This window comes from Balaenoptera physalus (assembly GCF_965194825.1).
Source record: "Balaenoptera physalus genome assembly, chromosome: 10".
Taxonomy (NCBI): Eukaryota; Metazoa; Chordata; class Mammalia; order Artiodactyla; family Balaenopteridae; genus Balaenoptera; species Balaenoptera physalus.
The window spans coordinates 65,049,401-65,074,935 of record NC_138889.1 but is presented as its reverse complement, the minus strand read 5'-3'; the positions used below and the strand labels follow the sequence as shown (position 1 = coordinate 65,074,935).

Sequence of the window (25,535 nt, the reverse complement as noted above, 5' to 3'; positions counted from 1 at the left end):
AGCAGGGAGAAATGGGGTCGAAAGGATAATCAGGGAGAGGATTTACCTTATGAAAGAAGAAATGGAATCAATTGCCTAACAAATTAAGATTTCAGGTAAATAATACCCAGTGTTTGCTCAGGTGATAACAGAGATATAATAACTAAAGTGATAGTAACACTCTCATTATTAGTGAGTATGAGTTGGTAGTAGACAACATAGTTCTTTTGCAGACAATATAACCTAATGTAACAAGACAGTTAATATAGTTATACCCTTTGGGATGAAGTTTCTCTTCTAAGAAGGAATCCTGTGAAAGGAATCAGATATGCCTGAAAACCTGGCAACAAACTAAATGTCCAACAGTTGGGGTGGGGAATGGTTAATTATTATACATGCATGTGAGGGGCTGTCATATGCGAATAAGAAACCACATTTTCATAGACTAATTAAATGGGTATTTGTTCATGATATCACATGAGGTGAGAAGAGCAGAACACATAATGACACATTCTCAATGATCCCAGTTTTGGAGAAAAATATTTACAAGCCATAGGCACACATCATCACAAAGAAAATGGCTTAAGAAAACAAACCACGATGTTAATACTGCATAGCTCTGGGTAGTGAGGTAACAGGGTGAGTTATAGTCCTCTTCATACTTTACTTACTAAAATTTATATTAAGCACACAACAATTTCTAATCTCTCACAAACAAAATGTTAATAAGAATATAGAGATTACAATGAAGGTAGGAAGGCACAAGTTAAGGAGGTCTTACAGTAAAGGAAGGAAAAATGGAAGATTACTGGAGTCACCCTAGTATAAAGCAGTTCCTTTTCTTTAAAAGAGAGAATATGATTTAATGTTAGGTTGGCTAACATTTGCTTATATAACACCACATGCCAGAGGCTGTTCTAAGTGTGCTACACATATCAACTCATTTAATCCTCACAGTAACGTGGAGGTAAACACTGTTATGTTACAGAAGAGGAAACTTGGCAGGGAGGCTGCCCCAGGCAACTCTGCCTGTGTTAAGAGTCTGTGTTCCTCCTCCTACACTGTTGGTGGGAATGTAAACTGGTGCAGCCACTATGGAGAACAGTATGGAGGTTCCTTAAAAAACTAAAAATAGAGTTGCCATATGATCCAGCAATCCCACTCCTGGGCATATATCCACACAAAACTATAATTCAAAAAGATACATGCACCCCAATGTTCATGGCAGCACTATTTACAATAGCCAAGACATGGAAACAACCTAAATGTCCATTGACGGGTGAACGGATAAAGATGTGGTACATATATACAATGGAATATTACTCAGCTCTAAAAATAATGAGATAATGCCAGTTGCAGCAACATGGGTGGACCTAGAGATTATCACACTAAGTAAATCAAAAAAAAAAAAAAGACAAATATCATATAGTATCACTTATATGTGGAATCTAAAACATGACACAAGTGAACTTATCTACGAAACAGAAACAGACTCACAGACATACAGAACAGACTTGTTGTTGCCAAGGGGGAGGGAGGAGGGGAGGGATGGATTGGGAGTTTGGGATTAGCAAATGCAAACTATTATATATAGAATGGATAAATAACAAGGGCCTACTGTATAGCACAGGCAGCCATATTCAATATCCTATAATAAGCCATAATGGAAAAGAATATGAAAAAGAATATATATATATACATACACACACTTATATATATATATATATATATATGCATAACTGAATCACTTTGCTGTACACCAGAAACTTAACACAACATTGTAAACCAACTATACTTCAATTAAAAAAAAAAAAAAAGAGTCTGTGTTCCTTAACCCACACCACTTTTTTGCCTGTCCATATAAGAAAAGGAATCTGTGAACAAAAAGCAATGACTTTTCTTCTTCAAAGTTTAGCTGGTTTGCTGTCACCTCCCAACCAACAACTCAAACCCTGGGTTGTACATTATCTGTGTATTTAATGAACAGAAGCTTCTTACAAATGCCTCAGATCTACCTGTTGCTTACCAAAAACAGTTGTTCTTAGAATTTCTTGCTCCATTATCCAACTTTTTTCCTTACTCTCCAACCTGGAGGTCTCAGCTGGTTTGGAAAGTAGATGCTCTGTACATGGGGAAAAGGAAAACAAACAAACAAACAAACACATTTCAGACATTTTTATAGGGAAGAGAATCCCATCCCAAAGTAGTAGTCTAAGAGCTGATAAAAGGTAAGGCCAGTGGACCTGTGTATTTCTAGCTCTACATCAGAAAGGACTTTCAGTCACATACAGCAAGAAAATCTGCTATTGTGCCCAGAAGTTATTACGAAACCTAAACTGAAACCCAAATGCCCTCAACCACTTCAACAGTAGTTTTTAACAGTAGATGAAGAGACTACTAAAGGGCAGATGAGGTAAATACGCAGACGCCACCTTTATGCAATGAATTCAGGTTCCTATAGTTCTCCAGCATCACATCCCTGTACAGGTTCTTTACAGCAGGGTCCAGTTGCCCCCACTCTTCCTCGCTGAATTCCACAACCACATCTTTGAATGTCACTGGTTCCTAAAACATTAAGTTCCTTTTTAATCAAAGGTCTCAAAAATATTACTAGAGGAGAAATGAATTTGGAAAGAACAGGGTAGGTGGCAAGAATATACAAAAAAATATTGATAGCACAATGTTTGGAGTTCTAAGTGATAAAAATCAAGTTACCTTAGGGGCCTATCAACTTGGTACTCTTTGAGGGCTGGGAAAGGAAAATGAAGGGCTGTCCTAACTCTAGATTAGCTTACATTTTAACTGAGGAGAAAAACCGGTTGGAATAATTGTGGAACAAGAAATTACTATAGAGTACAAATAATTTACACAGAAAGAGTTCAGAATAGGAAGAGTTTAAGGCAGATTTGAGGGAAATTTATAATGAAAATGTAGGCTCTCCTAGAAGAACAGGGAGCATCTCTAACTGAGAAACACTGTTGGCTAATGCCTCATCCTTCAGGTCTCAGAGCCCAATGTCACTTTGTCAGATAGGCCTTTTCTGATTACCCAACAAAGTAGCCATCTTCCTAATCAGTCTGTTTCTTTATTTTCTCCCTAACAATTATTACCATCTGCAATTATCTTATTTGCTTGTGTTTGTCTACTTCTAGTATTATGTAATCTCCACAGAGGCAGGCATTTTGTTTCATTTACTGTCATATTCCCAGCCCTTAGAAATGTTAGGCACTGCATAAATACTGGTTATAAGGGCCTTCATCCCGTCAGCTGTTGCACTTTTCTGTCCAGCATTCTCAACCTTGTCCTTATAGTTACCTTCAATCACACTGAAACACACAAATCCTTCCTCTACCTCAGAGCCAGTCTTTGTGAATAAGTTGTCTACATGTGTTTTGCCTACTTCCTCACTTTTCCTCTTTCCTCAACCCTCTGCAACCTGGCTTCTATTCCCATGCATGCTTGTATCTCCATGATGTTAAGAGAATAGACACTACTCAGGCTGCACTTTTCTGAACTTTTAAAGGATTTCTCCTTGAAATATGGTCATTCTTTGCTTTCACAGTGACATCATATTTTCCTGGTTTTCCTCTACCACTTTGGTCCTTTCATTTCAGTATCCTTTGAGGTTTCTTCTGCTCCTGCCTATTAAATGATATTGCTCAGGATTCTGCCCTTTGGCTTCCTTCACTTTTAATTCTAAACATTCCCTGGGTAGGCCCTATGTCTATACCTTCAATTATCATCTACAATCTCAAGGGCATAGATGCACAGAGAATATACAAAAATTAAATATTTTCCAAAAAGTGTATCATCAACTAAAATAGATCCAACGTCCAGCGTATCATCAACTAAAATAGTCATGTTCTTAGATGGAACTATGTTTGGCAAAAGTTCACAGACCTAAAAAGAAAAAGCAGAGCGTTACAATAGAGTGGAATCCTAATTTACCTGGGATTTGCCTGTTAGTGAGTCAGCTTCCATTTTTTCTTTCTTGATGCTCCCCTTCTGGAGTAGGGCAGAATCCTTGCAGGTTATACCTGAGGAAGATGAAGGAAAACATTAGGGAGACAAGTTTTTCCTTGGAGAAACTTTTAATAATTATAGTACTTTTAACATGCTACTTCAGAAGTTTGAAATTTAATGATGTCAGGCTCTACCAGCAACCAGAATCTCCAGGAGTGGGGCCCAGATCTTATATTTTTAAAAAGCTCTAAAAGTGATTTGCATATTCTACGAGGGGTCAAGAACTACTTGATCAGAGAGAAGGCCAAAATAATATTTTGATGCCTCACCTGTGGTTATAGCAGATCCAAAAAAAAAACTTTGATCTTGTCAAAACTAAATCCTAACTAAGGCTTAGCCACCACAGGCTGTAATTTACTGGGAGCTAAGAATATTTTACCCAACCAATCACTTTCTCAAAGACATTGGGGATTAATCTACTCAAGGATTCTTTTCCTCTAAGTCGCTCTGTGTATACTACACACAGACTTAGGCAGTCTGGTCACCTTGGACTACTGAGTCTTCCAGGACATAAAGATCTGAGCAGCAACCAATTCTCTTCTCCAGCCCTTTGGTGAGACATATACCCAAGGGCTACTCCCTAATGTTTCTCCAAGATTCATTAATTACACCACTAATCCTCAAATGCCAGACTATGGGCCAATACTGGTCTGTGAAGAAGTTTTCATTGATTCAGGGTGAAATAAGAAAAAATAGAAACAATGCAGGAAATATTTACGTTTTATAAATAAAGGCAGGATTTGAAAAAAAAATCCAAATTTCTCAGCAACATGCCATTTGAATACTGCCACAAGATTACAGTCTGTTAACTTTACTCAGGCCTATAACACTTTGTGAAACCTCAGTTTCCTCAGTCCCATAACCCCTAGAACAGTCAATACCACATTTTCTTCTAATATGATTTTTTTAATTTTTAAATTAATTTTTATTGGAGTACAGTTACTTTACAATGTTGTGTTAGTTTCTGCTGTACAGCAAAGTGAATCAGCTATACATATACATATATCCCCTCTTTTTTGGATTTCCTTCCCATTTAGGTCACCACAGAGCACTGAGTAGAGTTCCCTGTGCTATACAGTAGGTTCTCATTAGTTATCTATTTTATACATAGTAGAATATCACATTGTTTCTTATTCTTGTCATTCTTGGAAATATGCAAGATATCTTGAAAAGATGCAAAAGCCTTCAATCAGCCATCCCTTTTTTATTGCTCTGAGTATTGTTTCCTTCCCGTAACTCTTCTTTCCTGCTGACTTCCTTCCTGAACCTTTACAGTTGTGTTGTCTGAAACTCTCATGCCATTCAAAGAAAAATTCCTATACATTCCCTAGCTCTTTATAAAATATTCTTTCTCCCTTCTAATCTAAAATGGATCTTGGCCACCATCAAAGCCACCTCTTCTCATCCTCCAATACTATGGTCTTGGTAGTTGTTTTGATATATTCATACTTCTCCATTCTCATTTCCTCATAAAGATTTTTCTACACTCATACAAAAATTTTTTCATAGTGGTTCATGCCATTTAGCTAGGGCCTTCTTGATGTTGTAATACACTAAGCTATTGCAAATTCATTTATTCAGACCGTATTTACTGAGTACCTCCCATGTGTGAGGCACACAAATGCCAGCCCTCAAGGAGCCTATAGTCTGTTGTGAATGACAGGCATTAAATAAGTAATTGTACTAGGTCAGTAAAAACTTTACTTAGCTAACCATTGCTTTCCACACCAAATCATAATCTTTTCAACAACCCAGCCTGAAGACCCTTGACAACCTTACTTCTAACAACCATCAGCAATCAAGCTACTTCCTTTTTCATACTGGGGTCCTTATATACTTAGGATTGTTCTACTCTGAGAACAAACTTGAATGAATCAATCCCTAACTATATTTTCCTATCCTTTCAACTTTCCTATCCTTTCATCAAGGTTCCACCATAGTACATTGCTTCTTTAATTTTCTCCCAGTCTATCATCCCTCTTGTGAAGTCACTTTCTTTTCTACGCAGCTTGGACTTTATGGTAAATCACTTGCAGATTTACTCTTTTCAGACTTCAAATTCCTTGAACACTGATCCTTTATATCTAACATCCAATCTTAGCTTGATGCAGTAATCTCTTTTACCTTACCTTTTTAAAAAACTGAGGTAAAATTCACATAACAAAAAATTCACATATTAACCATTCTAAAGTACACAATTCATGGGTTTTAGTATATTCATAGTGTTGTGCAACTGTCACCACTATCTAATTCCAGAACATACTCATTACCCCCAAAAGTAACCCCATACCCCTTAAGGAGTCACCTCCCATTCCCCTTCCCTCCATGCTGTCTCTTTGGATTTGCCTATTCTGGGCATTCCATGTAAATTCAGTCATATGGTATGTGACCTTTTTTGTCTGACTTCTTTAAAGTAGCATATTTTGAAGGTTCATCCATGTTGTAGCATGTGTCAGTTCTTTGTTCCTCTTAATGGCTGAATAATACTCCACTGTATGAATATCAATTTGTTTATCCATTCATCAGTTGATGAACTTTTGGATTGCTTCCATTTGTTTGGTTATTATGAATAATGCTGCTATGAACATTCATATACAAATTTGTCAAACGCTTTTTCTGCATCAACTGAGATGATCATGTGATTTTTCCCTTCATTGTATTGGTATGGTGTATAATGTTGATTTTCACATTTGAACCATCCTTGTATTTCTGGGATAAATCCCTAATGGTCATGGTGTATAATCCTCTTAATATGCTGCTGGGTTTGGTTCACTAGTTTTCTTTTCTTGTAATGCCTCTCTCTGGCTTTGGCATCAGATTAAAACTCCCAACATAGAATAGGTTAGGAAGTATTCCTGCCTTTTCTATTTTTTAGAAGAGTCTGAGAAAGTTTGGTGTTAATTATTGTTTTAATGTTTGGTAGAATTCATCAGTGAAGCCATGTTGTCCTTGGGTTTACTTTGTTGAAATTTTAAAAATTACTGATTCAGCCTCTTTAGTTGTTACAGATGAGTTGAGTCAGTTTTGGTAGTTTTGGGAATTTTTCTATTTCATCTAAGTTTTCACAGCATTCTCTTATAATCTTTTTGATTTATGCAAGGTCAGTAGTAATATCCCTACCTTTATTCCTGATTTTAATTATTTTGGTCTTCTCTCTTTTTTGCTTGGTCATTGTAGCTAAAGTTTTATCAATGTTGTTGATGTTTTCAACATTTTTTGGAATTTATAAAGTCTATATTCTTTGCTGTGTGTGCCCACTTAAGTCTGTTTCCTTAACTTGGTGGTTAGCTAGCGATTCCAGAGATTTCCTTAAATGCTTGAAAGCAGAAAAACAAAAATCATTTCCTAGCCTTTGCAGATGGGCTGTCTGCATCAGGAAATGTCTTCAATACTTAGCCAGATAGTTTTCACCCCTGCCTTAGTCTTCATTTCCTGCTCGAGCAGAGCCTGAAGACCAGCCAGAGGTGAGAATCAGGGAATTCTCAGGTCTTTCTGAACATGTACCCAGCCTTCTAGATCTCTAAGAATATGCAGAAGCTTTCAAATCCCTTACTCTCTAAAGCACCTTTCCTGCCATCTTTTTGTTTAGTCTATGTTTGTCCCAACTGTTTATTTGCTGTCCCAGGTAGCAGTGGCTAATACATTTTTCATTAAATGTTTCTGACAAATGCTAGCCAGGTAGCCATTTCAGCCCTGAGAGGTCTAAGGTAGGTAAAATATGGGCAAACCCTTTAAGTGGGTTCTTCAGGGATCCATGGCACGTTAAAAGAAAGCAAAAGCCTTTCTCGGTCCTGTATTACCCTGAAACCTCTCATTTTCTTCCCAAACTTCTCAAGAATAGTCTATAATGATTATCACATTCCCACCTCATACTTCATATTTTTTTGACCCATGTGATAGGCAGACTAGCCCCCTGAAATGTCCATGCCCTAATCCTTGGATACATGGCAAAAGGGACTCAGCAAGGGAATTCCCTGGAGGTCCGGTGGTTAGAACTCAGCACTTTCACTGCCAGGGCCAGGGTTCAATCTCTGGTTGGGGAACTAAGACCCCACAAGCCTCATGGCACGGCCAAAAAAAAAAGGGACTCAGCAATATTAAAGTTAAAGATCCTTGAGATGAAGAAATCATCCTGGGGACTTCCCTGGTGGTGCAGTGGTTAAGAATCCACCTGCCAATGCAGGGGACACGGGTTTGATCCCTGGTCTGGGAAGATCCCACATGCCGCAGAGCAAGTAAGCCTGCACGCCACAGCTACTGAAGCCCGTGCACTCCAGGGCCCGCGAGCCACAACTACTCAGCCCACGTGCTGCAACTACTGCAGCCACACACCTAGAGTCTGTGCTCCGCAACAAGAGAAGCCGCCGCAATGAGAAGCCCGAGCACCACAACGAAGAGTAGCCCCTGCTCGCTGCAACTAGAGAAAGGCCGTGTGCAGCAACAAAGACCCGATGCAGCCAAAAATTAAAAATTAAAAAAAAAAAAAATCATCCTGGATTATCTGGGTGGTCTCAATCAAATTACATTCATCTTGAAAAGTGGAGAACTTTTCCCAGCTGTGGTCAGTGAGACAGAGAGAGTGAAAGAGTGAGTGTGAGCATGTGCATGTATGCCAGCACACACCATGACAATAGAATGGAGTGTCAGAGAGATGGCAGTGTGAAAAGGGCTTGGCTCACCATTGCCAGCTTTGAAGATGGGGGAAAGGGAGCATGAGGCCCAGAAAGAAATGAATTCCTGTTGATGCCTTGATTTTAGCCCAGGGAGACCCATGTTAGACCACTGATCTAATCAACAATTTCAATAAATTATTTTCAATACTCATCTTAACAGGACCTTTTTGTTGCAACATTGTTGAACACTCCCTTCTTGAAGATTTCTTTTTTCTTAGCTCAAGATACCAATCTTTCCTGGTTCTTTGCTTTCTAGATTACTCCTTTCTAGCTTGCTTCCCTGAGTTTTCTTATTTTGCTCAGTACTTCATTTTATTTCCTTTTTGGATAAGGACTAAATATAATCCCAATACCAGTATCATCACTGTCTCTAATCAATAATGCCTAGTCAAATATCCAGTCAATTGCCTCATGTCTTATAAGGTTCACACATTCACATGATCAATTACACATCTTTTATGTTTCTTTTAATCTCTAAATCCCTCTTCCATAGCCCCTCCCTACTCCCTTACAATTATTTTTAGAAACTGGATTGTCTTGCAGTTTCCCACAGATTGGATTTTAGTAATGGCATTCCCATGGTATAGTTTAACATGTTCCTCTATTCTCTATTTTCTATAATTGGTAGTTAGATCTATGCCAGCTCTTAAATACTGGTTCTTCCTAAGGATTTGTATTTTTCCTACTTCTGTTCATACCTATACATTTCCATATTTTTCTTTCTTGATTTTAGCCCAGAGAGACCCACTGATCTACAAACCTGTAGGGCTATACATTCATATTGTTTTAAGCAACAAAGTTTATGGTAATGTGTTACAGCAGCAACAGAAATTGCTATACTTCTGAACACTAAAGCCATATTTTTAACTATATATTAGATTATTCACTGTGGTTGTCCCACAAAGACCTCAAATCCAACATGCCACATAATTAATATATCAATCTCCTCACCAACAAAAACTGTTACTTACGCTCCATTCATGCAAGCCAGAACATTTATCCCATTCACACCTAATATGTAAACCCTTTAGGTTCAAACTCCTCTGTTTTCCCAAATGCTTCCTCATTCTCTAACACCTGATCTACTACAATACTTCCTAACTGGTTTTCCTATTTTCAGAGCTCTCAGGGCTATCCTTTACTGCAGAAGTTGATAAACTTTTTCTGTAAAGATCCAGATTGTAAATATTTTATTTAGGCTTTGCAGGCAATACAGTCTCTGCTATAACTAATCAAGTCTAGTCATAGTATGAAAGCAGCTGTAGACAAAATGTAAATGAATGGGGTGTGGCTGTGTGCCAATAAAACTTTATTTCCAAAAATATTTGGCCTGTGGTCATAGTTTGCTGATCCCTGCTCTACACTGAAGCCAACACAGTATTTTTGAAAGGTAAATCAAATTATTTTACTCCCCTACTCAATCTGTGAGATCTCAGTTCAGCCTTCCTAATATAGTAAAGTTCTTCAGGATCTGGCCCTTGACACCTTCTAGCTTCAGAAAAAGTTCTTATGCTAAGTGAAATAAGTCAGATAGACGAAGACAAATACTCTATGATATCACTTACATGTGGAATCAAAAAAATAGAACTAGTGAATATAACAAAAAAGAAACAGATTCACAGATATAGAGAACAAACTAGTGGTTACCAGTGGGAAGAGGGAAGGGGGGAGGGACAATATAGGGAAAGAGGATTAAGAGGTATAAAATATTATGTATAAAATAAGCTATAAGGATATATGGTACAACACAGGGAATATAGCCAATATTTTATGACTATAAATGGAGAATAACCTTTAAAAATTATGAATCACTATGTTATATACTTATAACAGATAAATACTGTACATCAACTACGCATCCATAAAAAAATTTTTTTAAAAGATAATTTTTCTTCATATGGGAAGGGTCAACTATTCTACCTCCAATTTTCTATATTCTCACCTTCATCCTTAAGCATATCAATCACATCCTCTATGAGGCTCACCACTTCCTTGCTGTTCTTTGGATGTTGTAAATTCACCCAAGTCCTGACTTCTTCAGGGAGAATTGTCAGGAATTGTTCCAGTACCAATAGCTCTAGGATCTGCTTCTTTGTGTGAATTTCTGGTCTCAGCCACTGAAGACAGAGCTCCCAGAGTTGGCTCAGGGCTTCATGAGGCCCAGACACTTCCAAATACTGGAAATGTCTGAACTTTAGACGAGAGGCTTCACAGTCATCTGTCTCCACGACTGGGATAGATTCCTGCTGCCAAGACACATCTGCTCTCAGGACCTCACTTTGTTCATGAGGAGCCAGGTTTTGAGGTTTTGAGATAGCCGTCAACTTGTTCAAAGGCTGCATCTTCCTACACAGAGCTCCCACTGCAGTTCAAATTTGTCTTATCAGAAGATTCCAATAATTCTCATGCTTGGGCTAAGCACTTGTGTACTATATACATATATATGCAGTGAGAAAAGTTTCAGGAGCTTCAGACGCAGAGCCAATATTCAGGCACCCAAGAGACTGAAAAAAAGACATAAATATGACCTACAGATAATGAACATGGATAGGTCAAAAAGTGCATTCCCGGACTATAACAATCAAAAGTTTTAATTTGTTAGGATTCGCTATGAGCCAGTCTGCAATGCCCATCAATCAGGGAGGTCTTAGGCTCAACAAAACATTTAAACCTTGCAGGACTACCACAGCTCATATCTGGCACCTAGGTTACTAAGAAGGCTATTGGACAGAAAACAAAGCTTGCTAACAGAGGAGTGAGTAACTGGAATTTTTCTTCAGTGGCAGTTCTCACAGAGTATAGCTCGAGTGCAAGGAGATGTGGACCATGTAGGTTGGGCAGAAAGCATCTTGACTCAAAAGCCTTCTACAGGAGCTGATATCTCACAACTCTACGAGTGCAGCTCTCAGGGTTCCCCAAAGAGTGTGCCAGATTATGAGTCACTACATTCAGGGAAGTTCAGATCCAGCTTTCCATCTGATTTACAGTTCTCCCAGTCCAGGTGCAATTTACCATTCAGGAGTCATTTTTATTATAAGCCTCTAGGCCAGTGGTTCTTTTTCCATAGCATTGTGCTTGTACAGTTACAATATCGTTTCTAATTTCTCTGAAGATTCTAATTTGAGTTTTCTGTTTCCTAAATTCCCTTTGATTATGTGGTCAGGGTTTCTATTTATCTTGGTTTTTAGACATCTGGTATTCCCTAGTTTTCTGCTCATATTTAAGAATCAAGTGTTAGGTTGATTATTCCAGATCATCATATGAATTTCTACTTCTTCTGTATCAGTAGATTGGTTTCCTAATGGGTGTCTACCCTGAATGGGAGACTTACCAAGAGCCATGTGAATATCAGTGAGACACACACATCGGCAGACTTTGATTTAGGGTGAGTGGAGGAGCAGGCTGTCAAGTTGTGGGCTCCCCACACAACACAGTGAAAAGGTTTTACTATGAAATGTCAACACCTAACCTAAAAGCCTTCGTTCTCCTCAGATGGTTTTATTCAATTTATTTAGGGAAGAACTTTTTGTGGGAGGAAGGCACTGGAGCTAAACTGCTTCTCTATGTAGGTGGGAAGAGGGCTGGGAGGTTCGGGAGATGACTGGAATAGGTGTTTCACAGGTAACCCTTCACTTGATTCCTATGTTCTATTTAACTCTCACTGCCATACTCTGTTGAAACAGCTTAAGATTCACATAGGCAGATGGGTTTCCACCTCCTAGCATATTCTAAGTTGTGACCTTTTCTACACTGCTTCTGTAAACCATATTTTCACTTTCTGTCTTGAAGGAATGTATTGACACCATTTATATACTCATTAGTATCCCCATTACATGGGGACACAGGGCAAAGTGGAACAACTGAGGGAACATTCTGAGATCCAACACAAACCTTCTCCAAAGCTTAAGGAAAGTACACGTTCATTACCAAAAAAAAAAGAAAGTTCCGAAGTGCTTAAGAGGTATCACTCACTGAGTTCCAGCAGAACAATGAACTATGGGCCCAGATACTTTCAGAATTAACATACAGGGAGAAAGAAGAAAAATAAGTTCACAGATCACATATTAAAAACAAAACAAAAAACCAAGTAAGCATTAAAAAAAAAAAAAAAGCAGATTTAACAACAAGAATATCCATTGTAACAATAAATGCACTCGGTAAAAATTTAAACTCAACTATGTAAAAAATTAAGAGACATCCAAAACAAAAGAACTCCAAAGCTTAAAGCAATGATAGAAAAAATAACAAGCAAATGTAAACAACAATAATATGCAGGGATACACTGAATTAAGATGTATATTGAATTAAAAGCACAAATGAATAAAATTAGACAAAGAGGAAACTTTAAATGACTGAAGGTACAACTCAATGAAATATGACTGCTACTAAGTATATCAAATAACACAGTGAAATATATTTATAGCAAAACCCTCAGAAAACAAGAGATGCAAGCAACAATAACACAACAGAAATGGGAGACTAAGGCAACTTTCTCAGTCCTTAACAAGTAAGCTAAAATTGATAGTATAGAGGACATGAAAAACATGCTTAGCCTGATATATAAAACCATATAGAATGTAGTTTCTATTCAAGCACTTATAAGAATGCTTACATAAGCTGCTATTTATTAAGCTACCAAAAACCTCAATAAATAAAAAGTAAATAAAAGTGGTACAAACCACATTTATTACCAGAATGAAAACGAGATCTTAACATCAAGTAGAAATAGAAAAAAATCTCAACTACTTTGAAATTTAACTTTTGCTTCTAAAAAACAACTCAAATTAAAAACACTAAAAACACTGCACTTCAAAATCTAACAGCTCGAGTTCTACTGTTAAGCAATAGCAAAGCCTTATATATATAATTAACCAAGAATGAGATGAATTAAACGTTCAACTCAAAGTGAGAAAAAGCAACAAAATATACTAGGAGCTTATAGGTTAAAAATTACTCAGTATAAATAATTATAGAGCTAGGAAGACAGGTTAGAGATGTTCAGGATGATATGTTAGCACTTAAGATTTCAAAAGAGGAACAGTCTGGGTGATAAATGGTCCAAGGTATGACTGTGACTGAGAATAGCTTAAGTGGTCTGTAAGTGACCACCAATGGAATAAACAAAGTCAAGAACTGTTAAAGTTTAAACTCTAAAGTACTAAACAGACACCTTTAAGGATGATGGTAGGACTCAGAATGAAGATTTAAGACGCTGAGCCAATACCAATGGAACGAAGGGCTCAGTAAGGCGCAGGTGACAGGAATCTGGAGAGTTAGATCAAATAACCAGCTGACACAAGTTCATAGGATTTTACAGCATCAAGGAACTTGAACAGGCACTAATTATGGGGAAAAGGTAGTACCTGTGAAAAAGAGTTGTTTTAATCAAATAGGTCATAGGCAGAGCAGTAGCCTGAGGTAAGGAGAATCTTTCGCCTTCCGAGATTAGCTTGTAAAAAGGAGCATAAAGCAGTGTGCAAATGAGCATCTGAAATAAAGAGGTTTTAGGGAGTGGCCAGGAATGAGTGGGACAGCACGGCAAGTTGGAATGAACTTTTCTCCATTTTTTTTTTCCAGTCGATTGATCCAGTCACACTGGATCGGGAATCCATATCAGTCATTCCAAAACCAGCTGAGCAAGATATATTTAGCAGATTAAACGCCTGGAGACTGCCCCCATCACAGAATGGAAGAGGAGACAGCAGACCTGGATCTGGAACCTAACCGTCCTGTTTCCCACCCCAGCCCTCTTTACCTCTCCTCTCTCACGCACTAACTTCCTACCACAGCCCACGCCTCCATCTCTGTCAGCTCGCGCCCTCCTCCAGCTTCTCCCGCAGAGACTGCAGAGCACAGAGTTGGAATCCAGGTAACAGCGAACAAGCCGAGGAGACCGCGTGGACGCACTCAAGCAGGATTCCCAATTCCACGCACCCGCGTCCTGACCGCCCGCTGACCCGCGTGATACCTGCAAACACCGCTCCCAGCCAGGGATGGGTTCAGTCACACCCAGGAGCCAGTTCAGAGGAGCCGCAGAAGTCGTCCTCCCCGTCCGGGGAGGGAGCTTGCGTTAGTAATCACGCCACAACTAAGCAGCGCGGGCCACACCTATCCCTTACACGCCAGCGCCGGCTCAGTATCTACTAAATACCAAGACGCCGGCCGGCGCACTCCCGCGCAAGCGCACCAGCCGTGGAAGCCCCCAGAAGCCCCCGCGGCCCAAGTTTGTAAAGTAGACGGGGTGGGGCCTCTGCCCTTCCCGCCCCTTTCCCAGGCCGCGCCCGCTTCATAGACGTGAGTCAACTCTAGGGCCAGGAACCGAGGGTCACGCTTAGGGTAGGTGGGAAAAGGCCTTTTCAAACTTCTGTGGCTTCCTCCATCCCCATCTAGGAGAAATGGCCAAATTTTTTTTACCTTCTCACCACCACCCACCCTCCTCCCCCATTTTCTTGGAATCAAAAACCAGTGAAGTAATTTTGAAAAGATATGGTCTTGTATATAACATGGTTTAACATGGTTTTCACTGACTTGCTGATTCGCTCATTCACTCGTTTATTCAGTTTTGCATCGCGGTAGAAAATCTTGCAAAAGACCACGAGTCCAGTTTTGGCTTGTTACATATGAGATACTTTGTGACATCCAAGAAGCATTGTCAAATTGGACGTTAAGTGTCTGAGAGCTTAGAGGTGTATGGGGCCAGACTTGTAAAATTTGTGCCGGTAACGGGTAGATGGTACTAGATACTATGCGGGGCCGGGGGTGGGGTGGGGGGAGAATGAGACTGCAGAGAGAAGGAGAGAAAACAGTAGAAGGAGGAGGAGTCTAGGACTGAGCCCCAGAGGAAGAACTCAGACTAGTAAATCAGGGACTGTCTCCCAGGAAGGGAGTTTTAAATCTAGATCAAACAAGATAGGAGCCAGATTTTTGTTTGTTTTAACCAACCTCTTCTGTACTCATTACTATCATAAGCAAATTATAAATGTCACCTCACTCATCACCACAACACTATAAGGAAGAGATTATCATCCCCAAATTTATGGAAACTAAAAGATAGCGAAGCTGAGCTTCAAGCTCAGATCACTTCGTTCTTGTCCCACTGCTACTCACTCAACGCTTCAAGATTTAGAGGGTCATTAGTAAGATGTGCCAGAATTGCAGAATGATATTTTCCAAGATTAGGAGTATGGTGTGTGCCATGAATTGTTTGTGATGGGGTTGACCTTTATAAAAGTCAGTTAACAGCTAGGCAAAATAAAAATTTTAACTTGTAAGTATTGCCAGTAAACAGGCTCAAACATAGTCTTTAGCTAATTAAGAGTTCAGGGAAATGGAAAGGGTGCCCTGGAAAGGAATGACCAGCCTTCCTCTCATACCTTATAGATATGAGGTTTCTGACCAAGTGTCTTCAAAGGTCCACAGAGGCCTAGACACTGCTTTCTAATTGAAGAAGGGTCATTTTCAGTTTGCAGTTACCTCACTAAAGTCCAGCTATTTTTTAATGGCACAATTTTAAAGGTTTCTCTCAATATATGACTTTCATTGTAAAGCCATCTGGGATTAGATCCTTAAGATGCATACACTTGTTTGCTACAAACTCCATTCTCTTCTATCATTGTGAAATCCAGATCTTCTCTGTATTTAAGAAAAAAATATAGAGAAAACTTGACCTGAGTTAAGCCAACACTTTTCCTAGACCACTTATATATTCATTCAGCCAATTTTTATTGAGAATTTAATGTGGCAAATACTGTACTAGCAATTGAAAATATATTAGTAAACACAATCAAGTGAAGACTATCTTAACGACCAGTGGAAGCATTCCATATGCTAAGCTATTGTACTTCTTCACCCAATGTTCTGTGTTCTGCACATCCTCAGAATATTGTGTTGTGTAGATTGTGAGTTGCATTGGTCAGTCTGGAATTTGTAGATAGTCAAGATATGAATAGGGGTGATTTGGTTTCATGGGCCATGTGTTATGGACATTTGTCAGTTTTTGACTTCTGATCCTTTGAATACACTGTCTAAAATTATAGTCTTCTGTTGAGTCTTGTGAGGGAGTTGGAGCCTGTCTCCATCCATGGAAACTGAATACATCTAATATTAACTTCCTTTGTCTGCATTGAAGCTAGGACTCGATCAATTAGATATACCCAGTCTAGACTTTGAATTAAGAGCTAGTGACATGAAAAAGCAAGGACATCAAAAAGTTTCTTTTTTAAAAACAGACTTTATTTTTTAGGTCAGTTTTAGATGTACAGAAAAATTGAGAAGATATAGTACATTGAGTTCTGATATACCCCCCCTTTTCCCACTATCAACTTACATTGTTATTATTATTATTTACATTATTATGGCACATCTGCTACAATTAAGAAAATAAGATTAATACCTTATTATTAACTAAACTTTATACTTTGTTTGAATTTGCTGAGGTTTTGTCTCCTTAGGCTCCTCCTGGCTGTGACACTTTTTTTTTTTTTTTTTTTTTTTATTTATTTATGGCTGTGTTGGGTCTTCGTTTCTGTGCGAGGGCTTTCTCTAGTTGTGGCGAGCGGGGGCCACTCCTCATCACGGTGCGCGGGCCTCTCACTATCGCGGCCTCTCTTGTTGCGGAGCACAGGCTCCAGACGCGCAGGCTCAGCAATTGTGGCTCACGGGCCTAGTCGCTCTGCGGCATGTGGGATCTTCCCAGACCAGGGACCGAACCCGTGTCCCCTGCATTGGCAGGCGGATTCTCAACCACAGCGCCACCAGGGAAGCCCCTGTGACAGTTTTTGAGACTTGTTTTTGATGACCTTCACAGTTTTGAGGAGTACAGGTTGTATATTTTATAGGAAGCCCATGTATGAGAATTTGTCTGTTTTTCTCATGATTAGACTGAGGTTATGGGTTTGAGGGATCTTCCGATCATAAAGTGCTATTTCCATCATATCATCTCAAGGGAACGTACTAACAACAGGACTTAACACTATTTATGTTAACCTTGGTCACCTGGCTGAGGCAGTGTCAGCAATTTCTTCTCTTTTTTTGTCAGCGGTAGAGAGAGCAGCAACATTCCAATTTCCAGGTTCAGGGAATTAGCCGCTCCAGCAGCAGGGCCTGTGCTGAGGGTGTTGGCAGTGTAAACTGCGCCACCTAGTGCTGAATGGCAGTGATGTCCTTAGCGGACCCATTTTGTGTTAATGAATTTGGCCCGTGATTCTGGCTGCAGAATTGGAATTACTATTATTCAGTATTTTTCCTTTTAGCTTAAATCATGCATAGTCAGTTTCTGTTACTTGCAACTACAAACCCTGACTGATACATCATCTTTATTATGATTCTTTAGAAGCTTCTTGGCCCTTTATTCCCCCTCTCCCTCCATAGCAGGAGAGGTAGTCGTTTTTATTGGTAATGTGAATAAGCCCCACAAGAACTATTTGAATGTGATGGAGCACAATTCTCTCAGAGTTTCAGTTATCCATTGCTGCATAACAAACCACCTCAAAACTCTGTGCCTTAAAACAGCAATCATTTTATTTGCTCAGGATTCCAGAATTTGGAAGGTGGAGATGGCAACTATCGGTAATGGCAATATTTAAGGTAGTGTTTGTACTTTCTTCTTACATTTTCTTATTTTTTTCTGCTGTTACTGAAGTAGCTCTCATCTAGATCATCAATGACAGCCAAGTCACCAATTTCAACTATTAATTTTTTGTCCTTGTCTACATCACCTCATCTAGCACATGCTGTTTGAATGAGGGTTTTCTCTGATCCTCCTACCCCAGATTAGAGTTTGTCTATTGTAGTGCAGTTCCAGTAATTTTAAAAGGATAGTAACAAATGCAAAAGTGTGTATTAAAACACATTATGTGTCAGTCATTGCTCTGATAAAATGGTAAGATAAAATGAAATAAGAGCTCAATAAATACTTTTAAAATGATTCCATGGATGCATGAATGCATGAATGAAAGAAATAAGAACTTTGGTTACTAGATATCTCTTCACTGGGGAGGTCTTCCCCTGCAAAGTCAATCTGAGGTGTGTTGTTCCTGGACCTATGTTCATGGTAACTGTAGAATGGTTACCATGGAATCCCCTCTAAATGTGTGATTGATTAACGTTTGGGTAAAAGAGCCAAGTAGAGGGACCTTCAAGATGGCAGAGGAGTAGGAGGTGGAGATCATCTTCCTCCCCACAGATACATCAGAAATACATCTACATGTGGAACAACTCCTACAGAACACCTACTGAACACTGGCAGAAGACCTCAGACCTCCCAAAAGGCAAGAAACTCCCCACATACTTGGGTAGGGCAAAAGAAAAAAGAAAAAACAGAGACAAAAGAATAGGGATGGGACCTGCACTAGTGGGAGGGAGCTGTGAAGGAGGAAAAGTTTCCACACACTAAGAAGGCCCTTCATGGGTGGAGACTGTGGGAGGCACAGGGGGGAAGCTTCAGAGCCACGGAGGAGAGCGCAGCAACAGGCATGCAGAGGGCAAAGAGGAGAGATTCCCACACAGAGGATCGGTGCCGACCAGCACTCACCAGCCCAAGAGGCTTGTCTGCTCACCCGCCGGGACAGGTGGGGGCTGGGAGCTGAGGCTCGGGCTTCGGTCGGATCGCCGGGAGAGGACTGGGGTTGGCGGCGTGAACACAGCCTAAAGTGGGCTAGTGCACCACGGCTAGCCGGGAGGGAGTCCGGGAAAAGGTTTGGAACTGCCAAAGAGGCAAGAGACTTTTTCTTGCCTCTTTGGTTCCTGGTGCACGAGGACAGGGGATTAAGACCACCGCTTAAAGGAGCTCCAGAGACGGGCGTGAGCCGCGGCTATCAGCGTGGACCCCAGAGACGGGCATGAAATGCTAAGGCTGCTGCTGCTGCCACCAAGAAGCCTGTGTGCAAGCACAGGTCACTATCCACACCTCCCCTCCCGGGAGCCTGTGCAGCCCACCACTGCCAGGGTCCTGTGATGCAGGGACAACTTCCCTGGGGGAATGCACGGCACGCCTCAGGCTGTTGCAACGTCACACTGGCCTCTGCTGCTGCAGGCTCACCCTGCATTCCAGTTATGACTACCGTACCCCTCCCTCCCCCCAGCCTGAGTGAGCAAGGGCGCCCTAATCAGCCGCTGCTTTAACCCTGTCCTGTCTGGGTGGGAACAGATGCCGGAGGATGACCTACACACAGAGGTGGGGCCAAAACCAAAGCTGAACCCCAGGAGCTGTGCGAACAAAGAAGAGAAAGGGAAATCTCTCCCAGCAGCCTCAGGAGCAGCGGATTAAATCCCCACAATCAACTTGATGTACCCTGCATATATGGAATACCTGAATAGACAACAAATCATCCCAAAATTGAGGTGGTGGACTTTGGGAGTACACTTGCGGTTTGCTTTCTGCAACTGATTTGTTTCTGATTTTTATGTTAATCTTAGTTCAGTTTTTAGTGCTTCTTATCGTTGGTGGATTTGCTTATTGGCTTGGTTGCTCTCTTTTTTTTTAAATTTAATTTCATTTATTTTTGATTTTTTTATTTTAATAATTTTATAAATTTTTATTCAATTTTTAAATTTTTATTATATTTTTTCTTTCTTTTTTTCTCCCTTTTATTCTGAGCCATGTGGCTGACAGGGTCTTGGTACTCTGCCCTGGTGTCAGGCCTGAGCCTCCGAGGTAGGAGAGCCGAGTTCAGGACACTGGACCACCAGAGACCTCCCAGGCCCATATAATATCAATCGGCGAGAGCTCTCCCAGAGATCTCCATCTCAACGCTAAGACCCAGCTCCACCCAAGGCCAGCAAGCTCCAGTGCTGGATGCCCCATGCCAAACAACTAGCAAAACAGGAATACAAGGCCACCCATTAGCAGAGGCGCTGCCTAAAATCATACAAAGTTCATAGACACCCCAAAACACAACACCACATGTGGCCCTGCCCACCAGAAAAACAAGATCTAGCCCCACCCACCAGAACACAGACACCAGTTCCCTATACCAGGAAGCCTACACAAGCCACTGAAACAACCTCACCCACTGAGGACAGACACCAAAAACAACAGGAACTATGAAGCTGCAGCCTGAGAAAAGGAATCCCTAAACACAGTAATCTAAACAAAATGAGAAGACAGAGAAATATGCAGCAGATGAAGGAGGAAGGTAAAAACCCACCAGACCAAACAAATGAAGAGGAAATAGGCACTCTACCTGAAAAAGAATTCAGAGTAATGATAGTAAAGATGGTCCAAAATCTTGGAAATAGAATGGAGAAAATACAAGAAATGTTTAACAAGGACCTAGAAGAACTAAATAGCAAATAAACAATGATGAACAGCACAATAAATGAAATTAAAAATACTCTAGAAGGAATCAGTAGCAGAATAACTGAGGCAGAAAAACGGATAAGTGACCTGGAAGATAAAATAGTGGGAAAAACTACTGCAGATCAGAATAAAGTAAAAAGAATGAAAAGAATTGAGGACAGTCTCAGAGACCTCTGGGACAACATTAAACGCAACAACATTCCAATTATAGGGGTCCCAGAAGAAGAAGAGGGAAAAAAAAAGGGTCTGAGAAAATATTTAAAGAGATTATAGTTGAAAACTTCCCTAACATGGGAAAGGAAACAGTCAATCAAGTCCAGGAAGTGCAGAGGTTCCCATACAGGATAAATCCAAGGAGAAACATGCCAAGACACATATTAATAAAACTATCAAAAATTAAATACAAAGAACAAATATTAAAAGCAACAAGGGAAAAGCAACAAATAACATACAAGGTAATACCCATAAGGTTAACAGCTGATCTTTCAGCAAAACTCTGCAAGCCAGAAGGGAATGGCAAGATATATTTAAAATGATGAAAGGGAAAAAACTACAGCCAAGATTACTCTACCCAGCAAGGATCTCATTCAGATTCGACGGAGAAATTAAAACCTTTACCGACAAGCAAAAGTTAGGAGAATTCAACACCACCAAACCAGCTTTACAACAAATGCTAAAGGAACTTCTCTAGGCAGGACACACAAGAGAAGGAAAAGACCTACAATAATAAACCCAAAACAATTAAGAAAATGGTAATAGGAACACACATATCAATAATTACCTTAAATGTGAATGGATTAAATGCTCCAACCAAAAGACACAGGCTCACTGAATGGTTACAAAAACAAGACCTGTATATATGCTGTCTACAAGAGACCCATTTCAGACCTAGGGACACATACAGACTGAAAGTGAGGGGATGGAAAAAGATATTCCATGCAAATGGAAATCAAAAGAAAGCTGGAGAAGCAATACTCATATCAGACAAAATAGACTTTAAAATAAAGACTATTACAAGAGACAAAGAAGGACACTACATAAAGGTCAAGGGATCAATCCAAGAAGAAGATATAACAATCGTAAATATTTATGCACCCAACATAGGAGCACCTCAATACATAAGGCAAATGCTAACAGCCATAAAAGGGGAAAGCGACAGTAACACAGTAATAGTAGGGGACTTTAACACCCAACTTTCACCAATGGACATATCATCCAAAATGAAAATAAATAAGGAAACATAAGCTTTAAATGACACATTAGACAAGATGGACTTAATTGATATTTATAGGGCATTCCATCCGAAAACAACAGAATACACTTTCTTCTCAAGTGCTCATGGAACATTCTCCAGGATAGATCATATCTTGGGTCACAACTCAAGCCTTGGCAAATTTAAGAAAATTGAAATCGTATCAAGTATCTTTTCTGACCACAATGCTGTGAGACTAGATATAAATTACAGGCAAAAAACTGTAAAAAATATAAACAGAGGGAGGCTAAACAATACAGTACTAAATAACCAAGAGATCACTGAAGAAATCAGAGAGGAAATCAAAAAATACCTAGAAAAAAATGACAATGACAACACCACAGCCCAAAACCTATGGGATGCAGCAAAAGCAGTTCTAAGAGGGAATTTTATAGCAATACAATCCTACCTCAACAAACAAGAAAAATCTCAAATAAACAACCTAACCTTACACATAAGCCATTAGAGAAAGAAGAACAAAAAAAACCCCAAAGTTAGCAGAAGGAAAGAAATCATAAAGATCAGATCAGAAATAAATGAAAAAGAAATGAAGGAAACAATAGCAAAGATCAATAAAACTAAAAGCTGGTTCTCTGAGAAGATAAACAAAATTGACAAACCATTAGCCAGACTCATCAAGAAAAAAAGGGAGAGGACTCAAATCAACAGAATTAGAAATGAAAAAGGAGAAGTAACAACTGACACTGCAGAAATAGAAAGGAACATGAGAGATTACTACAAGCAATTATATGCCAATAAAATAGACAACCTGGAAGAAATGGACAAATTCTTAGAAAAGCACAACCTTTTGAGAATGAACCAGGAAGAAATAGAAAATATAAACAGACCAATCACAAGCACTGAAATTGAAACTGTGATTTAAAATCTTCCAACAAACAAAACCCCAGGACCAGAAGGATTCACAGGTGAATTCTATCAAACATTTACAGAAGAGTTAACACCTATCCTTCTCAAACTCTTCCAAAATATAGCAGAGGGAGGAACACTCCCAAATTCATTCTATGAGGCCACCATCACCCTGATACCAAAACCAGACAAAGCTGTCACAAAGAAAGAAAACTACAGGCCAATATCACTGATGAACATAGATGCAAAAATCCTCAACAAAATACTAGCAAACAGAATCCAACAGCACATTAAAAGGATCATATATCAAGATCAAGTGGGGTTTATCCCAGGAATACAAGGATTCTTCAATATGCGCTAATCAATGTGGTGCACCATATTAACAAATTGAAGGATAAAAACCATATGATAATCTCAGTAGATGCAGAAAAAGCTTTTGACAAATTCAACACCCATTTATGATAAAAACTCTCCAGAAAGTAGGCATATAGGTAACCTACCTCAACATAATAAAGGCCATATATGACAAACCCACAGCCAACATTGTTCTCCGTGGTGAAAAACTGAAACCATTTCCTCTAAGATCAGGAGCAAGACAAGGTTGTCCACTCTTACCACAATTATTCAACACAGTTTTGGAAGTTTTAGCCACAGCAATCAGAGAATAAAAAGAACCAAAAGGAATCCAAATCAGAAAAAAAAAATTAAAACTGTCACTGTTTGCAGATGACATGATACTATACTTAGAGAATCCTAAAGATGCTACCAGAAAACTACTAGAGCTAATCAATGAATTTGGTAAAGTAGCAGGATACAAAATTAATGCACAGAAATCTCTTGCATTCCTATACAATAATGATGAAAAATCTGAAAGTGAAATTAAGAAAACACTCCCATTTACCATTGCAACAAAAAGAATAAAATATCTAGGAATAAACCTACCTATGGAGATAAAAGACCTGTATGCAGCAAACTGTAAGACACTGATGAAAGAAATTAAAGATGATACAAACAGATGGAGAGATATACCATGTGCTTGGATTGGAAGAATCAACATTGTGAAAATGACTCTACTACCCAAAGCAATCTACAGATTCAATACAATCCCTATCAAACTACCACTGGCATTTTTCACAGAACTAGAGCAAAAAATTTCAGTTTGTATGGAAACACAAAAGGCCCCGAATAGCCAAAGCAATCTTGAGAAAGAAAAACGGAGCTGGAGGAATCAGGCTCCCAGACTTCAGACTATACTACAAAGCTACAGTAATCAAGACAGTATGGTACTTGCACAAAAACAGCAATACAGATCAATGGAACAGGATAGAAAGCCCAGAGATAAACCCATGCACATATGGTCACCTTATCTTTGACAAAGGAGGCAAGAATATACAATGGAGTACATACAGCCTCTTCAATAGGTGGTTAGGGAGTGTTCTAATTTCATAAGAATGAAATTAGAACACTTCCTAATACCATACACAAAAATAAACTCAAAATGGATTAAAGACCTAAATGTAAGGCCAGTCACTATAAAACTCTTAGAGGATAATACAGGCAGAACACACTATAACGTAAATCACAGTAAGATCCTTTTTGACCCAGCTTCTAGAGAAATGGAAATAAAAACAAAAATAAACAAATGGCACCTAATGAAACTTCAAAGCTTTTGCACAGCAAAGGAAACCATAAACAAGATGAAAAGACAACCCTCAGAATGTGAGATAATATTTGCAAACGAAGCAACTGACAAAGGATTAATCTCCAAAATATACAAGCAGCTCATGCAGCTCAATATCAAAAAAACAAACAACCCAATCCAAAAATGGGCAGAAGACCTAAATAGACATTTCTCCAAGAAGATATACAGATTGCCAACAGACACATGAAAGACTGCTCAACATCATTAATCATTAGAGAAATGCAAATCAAAACTACAATGAGATATGATCTCACACCGGTCAGAATGGCCATCATCAAAAAATCTACAAACAATAAATGCTGGAGAGGGTGTGGAGAAAAGGGAACCCTCTTGAACTGTTGGTGGGAATGTAAATTGATACAGCCACCTTGGAGAACAGTATGGAGATTCCTTAAAAAACTAAAAATAGAACTACCATATGCCCCAGCAATCCCACTACTGGGCATATACCCTGAGAAAACCATAATTCAAAAAGAGACATGTACCACAATGTTCATTGCAGCACTATTTACAATAGCCAAGCAACCTAACTGTCCATCGACAGATGAATGGATAAAGAAGATGTGGCACATGTATACAATGTAATATTACTCAGCCATAAAAAGAAACAAAAGTGAGTTATTTGTAGTGAGGTGGATGGACCTAGAGTCTCTCATACAGAGTGAAGTAAGTCAGAAAGAGAAAAACAAATACCATAGGCTAACACACATATGGAACCTAAAAAAAAAAAAAAAAAGGTAC

General features: G+C 39.3%; 2 protein-coding genes across 10 annotated transcripts in view; one reads left to right on the top strand and one right to left on the bottom strand.

Moving 5' to 3' along the window:
• ZNF215 (zinc finger protein 215) overlaps positions 1-25,535 on the bottom strand; it is a gene marked incomplete at its 3' end in the record, with an annotated part of 111,457 nt that overhangs the window by 8,969 nt on the left and 76,953 nt on the right. For 2 of the 9 annotated variants that reach the window (XM_082476339.1, XM_082476338.1), the window contains 4 exons: positions 10,618-11,179; positions 3,928-4,016; positions 2,412-2,544; positions 2,006-2,101 (listed from right to left, as the gene is read on the bottom strand). In XM_082476339.1, the coding sequence (XP_082332465.1) occupies positions 2,006-2,101; positions 2,412-2,544; positions 3,928-4,016; positions 10,618-11,017 (718 nt within the window). In that variant the 5' untranslated portion in view covers positions 11,018-11,179. Of the gene's footprint in view, positions 1-2,005; positions 2,102-2,411; positions 2,545-3,927; positions 4,017-10,617; positions 11,180-14,430; positions 14,545-14,643; positions 17,440-25,535 lie in introns of those variants that run through there. The other 7 variants (XM_082476340.1, XM_082476341.1, XM_082476343.1 and 4 more) reach the window with 7 other exon arrangements.
• OR2D2 (olfactory receptor family 2 subfamily D member 2) overlaps positions 1-25,535 on the top strand; it is a 53,541-nt gene that overhangs the window by 9,046 nt on the left and 18,960 nt on the right.